General features: G+C 32.2%; 1 protein-coding gene across 1 annotated transcript; it reads left to right on the top strand.

Moving 5' to 3' along the window:
• The first annotated feature begins 8,953 nt into the window (after positions 1-8,953).
• Positions 8,954-11,437, top strand: RAX2 (Duplicated homeodomain-like superfamily protein). Its single transcript, XM_078291933.1, has 3 exons — positions 8,954-9,324; positions 9,544-9,673; positions 10,551-11,437. Exons 1-3 carry the CDS (start codon positions 9,189-9,191, stop codon positions 11,194-11,196), a joined length of 912 nt encoding a protein of 303 aa, XP_078148059.1. The 5' UTR covers positions 8,954-9,188; the 3' UTR covers positions 11,197-11,437.
• Positions 11,438-12,165: the final 728 nt, after the last annotated feature.

Below are 12,165 nucleotides of genomic sequence, written 5' to 3'. Positions count from 1 at the left end.
TCCAAAACCATTGACTCTTGCATGAATCAATCAAGCATTGTTTTTGCCAAGACCATTAGTTAAGCTATCAACATCCTATTGTAGACACTTAACAATTTTTTGGAAAGGGGTTAGTTAATAATCATTGGGGTCCCCAATTCAGAAAAAAAAAATAATGCCAAAAGAAAATTATTCTTGCTGGAATCATTTCTTTTAATCCAAGACAGAGGAACTAGAAAACAAAACGTTGGCTCTATTGAAAATTAGCTTTTAAAAGAATAATATAATATTATTTCAAGTCTTTTCAGAGCTTTATCTTCAATGCTTCTAATTTACTTAATCCCCTGTTTTGTTGATTACTTGTCAAATTTTGTATTATATGGTTGTCATTTCTCCTGCTAAGGAATTTTTTTTAGAAACCATAAAAAAAAAAAAATTTATGAAACCAACTTGGTTGCTTTGTTTTTACAAGAATCATAAGAACCGAGATACCATTTCGTTCCCCCTTTTTTTTTGGGACCGAATTGCCATTTCGGTCCCCCCCCTCTCAAAAAAAATAAATAATACGGGACCGACATGGCATTTCAGTTCGTATGGTTTTTGTAAAAAAATAAAATAAAATAATCATGTTCGTTTTATCAAAATCTTTTTTCTAATTATGGTTTATAAAAAAAATTCCCTGCTAAGAGTATAATGGAACGGCTATTTAATTATTTGCTTCGTCTGTAAAAAGTATTTTTTTTATCAGTAAATAAGTTATTTGTATTTACATCCGCACTGTATCTGAAAAAATGATGGGGAGATACAAATTTGATTTTGAATTATCACAATTGCAAATATTCAGATTGAATTCGAAATCAAGATAGATGTTATAATTCTTTATTTTCAGGAATGTGTCAAATTGTCAAAAAAAATTATTGTTCCTCTAAGTTTCTAATTTTATATTTCGTATAAATATCCTCATATTTTATACACTTGTTATATATTATGAACATAAATTATTATATGTATATTATTTTTATCAAATTTTGATTTTGTTATTTCAAATTTTTATTTTACTTATTCTAAAATATTGGGCTACGGTGCTTCATGAAGTAAAGCTAGCGTTTTATTTCACACTCATAAGTCATATCTTGTGATTTCAAAGTTCAAAACGTCGATCCAAACCGTTCAAGTTGATCTCCATATTAAATTATGTTTGGAGACCAAATTTTATATTTTTTTGAATTTTTTTTACTATTTTTTTAGAATTTTTTAAAATCATTGTTTTTTTATGGTTTATAATTTTCTAAAAGCAGCGATTTTAAAAATTCTAAAAAATAGTAGAAAATTTCCAAAAAAATGTAAAATTTTGTCTCCAAGCACATTTTATTAGAGAGATCATGTTGAATGGTTTGGATCGTTTTTTTAGATTTCAAAAATGAAGATATGAACATGAAGTAAATTATGTCATTTACTTCGTAAAGTACAATAATCCAACTCTTATTTTTATTACATGCGTATATTTTTTATCCAATTTTGTTATTTAAATTTTTTATTTTACTCATTCTAGAATATTTATTTTTATTACATGCGTATATGTTTTTAGTAATCTGGTTAATTACCCGTTTTCTATCTGTATATATTCGTTTAATGATGATTTAGTTTTTAATTTCAACATTCATCTAATATTTGTATTTGCATTCGTGTTTTCTTTAATGAAATGCGAGATGCATATATAATTTTAGAACAGTCCCGCACAACTTTTTGATTCGTGGTTTCATGCTAAATTAGGCGTGTTAATGGCACTCTTTTACTCATTTATTTGAACCGTATTGTATTCGAAAATAAGGATACGGATAATTTTTTTTTTGTTAATTTATCGGGTACGGATAAGAGTAATTATTTTTTTCCCGTTACTTTACACGTTTTTATATAAAAATATTTTTAAAAAAATAAAATTATATATATAAATATATATTTGTATGAAGATGATATATAATACAATAAAATTTTGTATTTTATTAAATTTTTATAATACAAATTAATTGTATTTATTATTATTATTATTATTTTTCTTGTTTTGAAAAATATTTTATCGAAATGTCAATGACACTTTTTTATAATCTGTTTATCCGATCCGTACCGTATTAAAAAAATAAATAAAAATAAAGATTTTTTTTAATTATCAAAATGCCTCCACCCAACCCGTATCAATCCCAGGTACCTGAGGTGCAAGTTATAAATATGGACAGTTCTTTTCACGTGGCACGAATTGTTGGGAATCATAAAGGCCAAACAATTACGCCTTATCTAGAGATCAAACAATTACATCTCATCTAGGGGTCAAACACTTACACCCCGGGGAAGAAGAAACAATTCCCACCTTAACCTAAGACCGTCCTATGCCAAAGAGACCCAAAAACATAATCTTCAGTGCGGAATACAATACCTGATTCCATGTCGTTTGTCATGGAATATCAAATCCTAGGTTGGAGAAGCAACCGTCTCCATGAGCGCGAGACAAGACTCTTGCAAGCTTTTCTTTTCACGCCCTTTTGGTTGGATCTTAGATTAGGTCTTCCAAAGCAACAAGATTGCCCTTGAGAAATCATTTCCAAATTTCTAATGGATTTCTCCTCTCAATTCTTTGATGGTGGAAGAAGGGAGAAGGCTCTCAGAATTCTGTCTAAGAATAACCTCTTTTAAGAATTCTGAGTTGAGTTGGTTCATCTTGTGCCTTGGGGACCCATCTATATATAGTTATACACTTCTGGCGACACGAGTGCGGGTGAACCACCCGCACTGGGTCAAAACGTGTCTAAGTAACCGCCTTAAAATTCAGCCCAAAAATAGTTTGTATCCTGAGTGCGTCCCCACTCAGGTTCAGTGCGGGTGAGCCACCCGCACTGGGCTTAAAACATAACTTCTGAAATTGGCCAAGTCCTCAGTGCGGGTGGTTCACCCGCACTGCTCTCGGACTTTTTCTTGCATTGTTCTTAAGTTTCCAAAAATTGGCCAAGTACTGAGTGCGTCCGCACTCAGATCCAGTGCGGGTGAACCACCTGCACTGGGCCACCAAAAGGCTCCCAAAAATTGGCTAACTCCTGAGTGCGTCCGCACTCAGATCCAGTGCGGGTGAGCCACCCACATTGGGCTCCCAAAAGGCAGTTTTCTCAATTGCAAAGTTCAGAATCAGTCCATCAATGATTTGATCTTTGTCCAAATTGTTCTACACACTTATGGACCACATCCTATTGAATACATAGATTGTCTAATATCTTAATTCCATATTATACCACTTTAATTGTGACAATCATATATGACAGTAAACAATTCATAATTATATTATATATATGCTCAACGTTGGATTATGATCCAACACGAATCTCAAAGCAGACCCCGACAATCCCATCCCATCTGGCTCTGAATTGAGTTTGACTCAGCTGGAATTAATCTGGACCGTCTATTTTTCAAAATTGTACCTCCGATACCTGAGGGGACACGGACACGGGACACCCGTATCTACCCGTTGACACCCCTACTTGAATCTGTACCGCATGGGAAATGCAAGCAGTCATCATTTCGACTTTTCATGTCAGACTCTCGTGTCCGCCCCTGACTCCCATCATTTGTTATCATAAACAAAATCTTCTCTGCAAGTTATGGATTAAATGTTGACGATAGATAGACATAGACTAGGTATTCGTAGAATTAATAATGAAACTTCCGTGTGTAGCTTGAGTGATTGAAACATATTTATTTAATACTTTTGAGAATTTTGTTTTCATGCATTTTAATATTTTATAAAAAAAAAACTAAATTATATAAAAAGTTGAAAAATACTAATTAAATTTCAATATACATATTTAAAAAAACTTATAAATTATAAAGTTTTAAATATTTCTGACTTGACTGTAAATCCCTCCGTACTTAAATTCACTTAAGGTATATATATATACCTTACGGATCACCATTTATCAGTTTAAAATAGATAATTAAACATCACTGATCATCTGTATAACAGAAAACAAAACAACTAACATAACAACAAACAACAACATCATATCAAAAAGACAAAAACAGTCTAATCATCTAGCAAATCCCAATCAATAGTCTTCCTCAGCCTAAGCGTCTCTAGACATTTGATTTTGGAGGTTGTCATGTCCAAAAGACTCCTGAGAAATCTCCAAAAAAATCCTCTCTGTACTCCACCTCTGCCATGTTCATCAGAACCTCCACCACTGTGGCCAGGTTCAGATTGTTCACACTGACATGGCTTCAACTTCAAGTTAGTCTGATAAATTCTTTAACAGAAAAAAAGTAGAATAAAGCTCAAATTTGGACTTTCAAAATAAAGATATAAAATATGAGATAGATGAGGCATGAAAAACACGAGGCATTAGAACCCTGTGTGTGTGTGTGTAGAGGTTGACTAATATCAAATCGATTGTTCCCGTACAACTAAGTTATTTTTTAATTTTCAGTCCAAAAAATCAATCTAAACCGTTAAATGTGTTATCTATATTAAAATGTATTTGGAGATCAAATTTTATATCTTTTAAAAAAAAATTCACTATTTATTGAACCGCATTGAAAATCGCTGATCCAATAATACAGTCTGATTTTTCGTTTTGGTAAGCAATAAGTTTTGACTCCAGTATTTGGGGCAAAACAGAGTCGATTGTGTTATTTCCATACAAATAATATTTTATAGGCGGTGCATGTATATATAGCAGATTGGCCAGAAATATATTGTTTGTAGTATTTATCATATAAGAAATACAAAAATTGACCCTAAAGGCTGTCAGAGAAGCAAAAGCCTCTGAATGTCACTTTCAGACTTGGATGGTGGCGACCTTTGTTTGAGTCTATTTGCCATCTTGCAAGGGTCAATGCATACACTAAAATTTCCCATTTGATGCTTTTGTGTGCCTGACCACAGTTATGCTAGAAACTGTGTTGCTCTTTGTTGGATTCAAATTTGAAATTTGCTCTTTTTCTTAAGAAAAGAAGCACCCTCCTATTCTTTAATCCGAATCATTCAAAATCGATCGCACAGTTTCAATTATATCTTATTCGTTTTAATATATTATATCGATATAAAAGAAAAAAGTAACTGAAGCCGTGCGATCGATTTTGAACAGATCGGATTGGAGAATAGGAGGTACCTCTTTTCTTAAGAAAATGAGCAGATTTGAATCCCTTTTTGTTAATCTCGTTCCGAGACAGAATCAGAAAATTGAGATTGGGAGGGTGGATTAATAAGTATATCATTTAATTTCATTTTATGAAGAGGTTATTAGTAATAATTTTTGTTAAAAAAAATTCAAGGATAAAAAATGTAAAATTCTAATTTATAGGAGGTGCTTAGTTCCCTTTTTTGTATATCTTGCTTCATCCTTGGTCTCATTTGTGTTGGATGTATGGATTCTGACTTTAATGTTTTCTATTAGTTTGTATATGAAATTGGTATTATTATCTACAAGGATGTTTCTAAGTGATCAACTCATGAAAATTGGCCAAAATAAATATTATTTTCCCCTAGGCATTATGTAAGCATAAATTAGATTTCATTATTTGCAATTAAATTATAGTTTGTAAACGTCTATAATCATTCTTACTAAACTATAATAAATATATTCAATTTGGAATGAGTAGTATCATTTCTTTCTCTATACAAATAACAACACGTAAAACTATGTATATTTCGAGAGTTGGAGTTACACTATATGGATGGGGTCAACTGGTCCCCATTTAATTTCAAAAATTCTATATTTATAGACGATTTTCTGCATAGTTCAGAGTAAAATGTTATGAATACTGTAAGATTGACTCTCATTCGCAGCATAAAAATTTTATATGATTGACACTCATTTACATTTGACCCTCATAGTTTGAAAATCTGGCTCCGCTCCTGTATATATCCACACAAAATAAAAAAAGTTGGTCCATTATATTCACAGGTAGGCCACAAGCGGAGCGCCACAGAGGACCAAAAGCTTTGACATAAGATGAAAGCAACAGCCATATTTGGATTAGACTCTTTAAGCCTTGATCCACAAGGGAGTTCAAGGGTTGCTGTCCTTGCTCCCCTTGGACTATGTTTATATCATTTTCTCCTCTTATTTTATAATTCTTTTCTCACAACCTGGTTTAGACAATTTGGTTGCCAATAAATAAAAAGGTACTTTAGATGGCGTAAGCCATGAGCATGGGGATTCATTGGCTGAAATATATATATATATTTTTTTCCCCACTGGTTAATTGTTTGTTGCATGTGATCCTTCAGCTTAGTACACCAAAGAAACTAGACCTCCATATGTTTTCTAAAAAAAAAAAAAATTTAATTACCACAAACAGATATTTCACTGTTGATTTGACCACATTTTAATTACCGCAAACAGATATTTCACTGTTAATTTGACCACAAAATAATTTTATCAGCCAAAAGTCATGTTAGGGGAAGTCTTTGGCAAAAATAGTTCCTTGTTTTTTAGTGCAAATAGTAGAATCACAGTACAGAGATTAATCGACCACTGTACATTAATTTTTAGCCTATATAAATACCCCAAATAAGCTACTGATTTTTTTTTTTTTTTTTTTTTTGACCGAAATGACAATTCAGTCTCAGATATTTTCACAATTTTTTAACGTATTTTTTCTTCGAAATCTGTGAAAACGGCTGAGACCGAAATAACATCTCCATTCTTATGATTTTTGTAAAAAAACAAAGCAATCAAGTTGGTTTGATAATTTTTTTTTTATATATATGGTTTCTAAAAAAAATTCAGTATTTTTGGTACAAAGTCACAAACAGATATATAGTCACGGTTTTATTTCTAATTGAAAACAAGTTGATATATAACTTGAACATAATTTTTTTTTACATTTTCTGAGTTAATTTTCATCCGTGTGTATATATATATATATATATAACAGTGTGAAATGCTGAGTAATTAATTAACTTCGGATTCAGTACTATATATACATGTTCCTTGTATTTCTTAAACAAGGTCCAAGTTGAACCGTGTGTATTAACGAGTCAGAACCAAATTATAGCGTGCATATTATATGGTCAAACATTTTGGTTGTCGCTTTGGAGAAGCAAAAAAAAAAAGCAGTATCCTCTAAATGCGGCCTTTAGAAAAGTGGCCGCATTTAGGAGATGCGCAGCCATGCTATTTTTCGAAATTCCGCAAAATCGTGTTGTTTTGGTTTAGGGTTATTGGGTATATATGTATATTTACACCAGAAAATTTCAACCCTAATAAAATAAATTTTGATTGATTTAATTATGTTCCAACAAATAAAGCCCATCCCTAATATCTTTTCTTCTTCTTTCCCTATGTGTTCTTTTTCTCCTCTTTTTTCCGTCCATAACCGACCAAAAAAAAGTAAAAAATTATACATTAGGAAAAAAAGTGAGAAGAAAAGGGGTGTAGGGGCCCGAATCTGAAGAGACATCTTCCGAACCTCCACGGGTCTATCTCTTTTTCTTTTACTTGATTATGAATCTATATCTATAAAAGTATAAAACTATATATAGGATATTTAGATGGTGCATGTATGTATTAGCCTTTTATCATTCATGATTTTGTCGTGGGCTGAAAAGTAAATAATTAGATACTCCCCTAGATTACCTCTTACCATTGCTGAGGACCATTCTTTAAATAAGAAAAATATAAAAAACAATTGTTTATGCTTTAATATATTAGTGTGTATATATATATATATATTCGGGTAGTAATTATTAGTTACTTCGTAATAAAGAGTCAAAGAGTCACAGAGAGTTATCATATTCAATCAACTTATTTACCAGTAACAATATTTAATTGCAATGTTAATTTAAATAGTAAATTAGTAATTATTGTCATGTTTAGTTCGTAGCAGTTAATTTCTTGTTAAATAATGTCATTGATATATTGATAAGTGTAATTTAATTCTATAACTGAGTTTGGGCTGCAATTCATAAAATGGTGTTTAGCTAGCTTATCATTTAGAGACATATCTATTAACAAATTAAAAGGGACCCAGAAAATACATAATGAATTTTCTCCATTAAATTTATATTTTTGAGACCAAGTGGTCACGAATTAATTTATGATTTAAATTGTGTCAATTAAATTTTGAGTTCATTGTTGTTGCTTGTTGGTTGTCAAAAGTTGGATGTAATTTATACTTGTACAATCTCAGTAGTCTCTACTGAGTTTAAAAAAGAAGAAGAAGAAATTGAGTTCATAATTCTTTAATTCTTGTCGCAAATACATATAACATGCTAATTGAAATTAATCATGCACAAGTAACTAGGTATTAATTGGAACAAGTTTGTGTTTTCTGCAGCACAACACACACTGTATAAATAGAGATTTTGAAGACGAATTAATCTTTAATAAAAAAAATAATGTTATATGTATAAAAATCACAGTTTTGAAATTTGAATAAAAGATCATTTGTCCATATTAAGTAATTAGATAACTTAACCTTCAACATTTACGGAAAAGTATCCTCTCCATTATTATAAAAGATTTCCACTTTACGGTTTGAGATTAACTCTCAACTGCTTTGGGATTCGGGCTAGTGCAGGAGCAGTATTATTGAGCTTCGAGATTCGTTCCAAGTTAAAAAGAACGGTCCAAATCCAGTAATCGTAAAAGATTCCCTATTACAGTACTGGGGAGGATCTGAATTCCAACATTTACTCAATAAAATTGAAATTGAAATTGAAATTGAAATTTGATTTAAGTTATGATTATCTAAATACAATATATATAAAATAATATATATAATAGACGTATCGCCGTATCCACATCCGTATCGTATCTGATACGATACCTGTACCGATGTCCATACAACATGAGTCTTTTATCCGCATCATCAAAGACATTACAGGCTTAATGCATTGCGTGGTTGTAGCATTTTCTCTCCCCAAGTTATAGGGATGGGGAGGTTAGATTCCGTACCCTGTAGTTCACCACTGAGATACACAGAAATAGAGAGAGAGAGAGAGAGAGAGGGGCCAGCCAAGCAACTGATTGGAACTAGACAGGCTATCCCCTTTGACTTCTTTTTTAACACCTCACATCTCTCCATCTATCTCCTTTCTTTTCAAATAGACTTACTTCTCTCTTCCCTTCTCTCTTCTCTCTTCTCTCTTCTCTCTGCTCTCTTCTCTCTTCTCTCAACACGATAACAATAAAGCAACTGAGTTCAATATAGAAGAAGAGAGGATGGGAAGAGCGCCGTGTTGTGACAAGGCTAATGTAAAGAAGGGACCTTGGTCGCCTGAGGAGGACAGGAAACTCAAAGAATACATTGAAAAAAATGGCACAGGTGGCAATTGGATTGCTCTACCTCAGAAAGCAGGTACTTGTATACGTATAGCTTTCATATATTTTCTCTCTTCACTAAATGCTTCTCATTTGAATCTTGCAACTGAGGAGGTCTTTTAATAGGAACAGTCTGAGCTTATTTTGGATCTAATTAAGAAGAGAAAGTTTTTGTTATTTTTATTGTATGCACTGAAAATAAGAAATAATACTTCAATAGGAATTGAACTAAGAAGTAATCTCATTATATGGATAGGTTTGAAGAGATGTGGCAAGAGCTGTAGGCTTAGATGGTTAAATTATCTAAGGCCAAATATAAAGCATGGAGATTTCTCAGATGATGAAGACAGGATTATTTGTAGCCTCTTTGCTAATATTGGAAGCAGGTAAACTAATAAAGCATGCTTTATGTGTTTGACTTTAGTCACACCTTTTCTTCTTTTCTTCTCTTTTTTCTTCCTTTTAGGGTTTCTTTCTTAATTTGGTGTAGTACCTTTTTTTTAGTCCCCAACTGTTTTCTTCTCCAAGAGCATATAACCTTAAAAAGAGCAAGACAAGATATGTGGATCTAGGACAACTGCCCCATAAATTTTCATTAAATCAAAACCAAAACTTACTCTAAAACTAATAGATTCTTCTTCTACTTCTCATTTGTCACCATTTACTTTTGGAAAATATCATTGAGGAAGGTAAAGAAAATTGCTGACTTATGTCGCCTTTTTTGTTTTTTTTTTTCCTTTCTATTTTAGGGTTTCTTTTCTTAATTTGGTTTTATGATCCCCATTTCATATTCTTCTTAGCAACTCTTTTTGCACCAAGCATGTATACCCTAAAAATGGAAAGACAATAAGCTTTATTACTTTTCACTGTGCACACAGTTTGCATTCTAAAGGCGTGTTGCTTTGTTTGCTTTTTTTAGTTTATTACTATTACTTCAACATGATGACCATATATGCTTCAAGTACCAAAGAACTATATATGAATTTGTCTTCTTTATTTTGTTCTTGTCTTATTTATGACGAGATATAGTACTAATTCAAGAGTTCATTTTTAGCAATTAGTTGAGATAAAAATTTATGCATTAATTGCAATTAAGTGAGAAAATATACACAATATAACCTAAAGAAAATTCTTCTCTCAATGTGAGAGAAATGATTTCTTTTTTTTTTTCTTCCCATGATTATTTTCAATCAAAACATATATGGTCATAAAGGTGCTATTGAAGGTTGTTAATTTTGTTAATTTTTCATGGTATACAAGCAGGTGGTCTATCATAGCAGCACAGTTGCCAGGAAGAACAGACAATGACATAAAGAACTACTGGAACACAAAGCTGAAGAAAAAAATCCTTGGCCTCCCTTCCACACACAGATCATCCAAATCTATGCAATCTCACTTGATGCAAAAACAAACCCCGCAAACTCACTTCCTTTCGTCGACCCTCGACACGACCACCTCTCTCTCCCATTTCTTATCTTCCCCTCAAAGCCTTGAGGGTATTCCCATCTCCCCATTCTTATTCAACACTAGTAACAGCACCACCATTTTATCATCTAATGGATTTGCTCCCAAGGAAACTGGAAGCATGCTAGTATTTGGTGGTCATGACCATAGTTGCAGTACATCAGATGTCAGTTATGGTAAAGGTGTAGAGTTTGAAATGAGCAATATGCCAGCTGGCGACCAATTAGGGTTTGAGAATTATCTCTTTGGTGGATTTGAAGAAACCCAAAAGCTTTTGCTCCATGATGCACCTCCCCTAATGGAATTCAGCAATAGCACTAGCTATGTTGACATGAAGCCTAATTTGGTTGAAGGAAACAATGGATGCAACTACACTTACAATGCAAGTGAAGAAACAAGCAATGCAAGCATGAAGACTCAAAGTCATGCGAGGTTCTTGTTCTAATATTTTCTCCATCATGTGATATTGCATATATTGTATTTTGTTTGGTATTACATTTTGCTTTGTTTTCTGTGGGATTGTGTGTTTGTTTGTGAGATGAAAAGACAATTGACAGTACATGTTCTAAAAGATAGAGGGGCAGAGGTCAAAGAGGTAGAGTGTTATTTATTTGCTTTATTTCTTGTGTGCATTATTTTCTTATTTATATATATTATGAGATGATATGCGATATGATGTCTGCTGGTTATGTAATATGCTATGTGCTTCCTTCTCTCTCTAGGCATTCAAAGCTTGTGTAAGTGTTTTGTGTTTTCAGTGTACAGAGAGAAGTACATCACTTCCCCTGGAATCTCTTCACTGAAATACACTGGCCAATTTCATACTGAGATTTTGGAATATCTGACCTTGGATTATATAAAATTTGTATCTATTGCAAAAGGTGCACGGATAGAAATCTCTCATGGCAGATAGCATAAAATCATAGACAAAAATTATAGAGGAGCGTCTCATTAGCTGTACTTAGTTCTAGCAGAAGGTTAATTTATGTACTTGAGAGAGAGAGAGACAAACTACTGTATGTGTTTTTTCCAACTTCTCTGACATGATTTGTCTCTTTTACTACATTGAATTTTGAAAAAATAATGGCTCGGATTTTAAGTTGGATTTGTGTGGTGCATTGTAGTCTCTAACTGTATATGATCTAAATTCTAAAGCGAAGAGAATTCAAACTTTTTGTAGATCTATAGGATATATATCACTTTAACATTTATCAGTCAGCTTAATTAATCCGTATAAATTGAAATTATTATTATTATTTTTAAATTGAAATTCTGAAATGCAACTGCTTTGCCTAGTTCTTTGGATTTGACAATTCAAGTCTGACTCAGCTCATGGTAATTATATGACCTATCTGATTCAACGTGACATTGCTTACCTAATTTATTAAATTCTAAAAGATATATTTTAAGCATC

The sequence above is a fragment of the Carex rostrata genome, chromosome 25 (genome assembly GCF_964058835.1).
Source record: "Carex rostrata chromosome 25, lpCarRost1.2, whole genome shotgun sequence".
NCBI classification, from domain to species: Eukaryota; Viridiplantae; Streptophyta; class Magnoliopsida; order Poales; family Cyperaceae; genus Carex; species Carex rostrata.
Note: the sequence above shows the minus strand (reverse complement) of the source record. Positions and strands in the feature narration are given on the sequence as shown.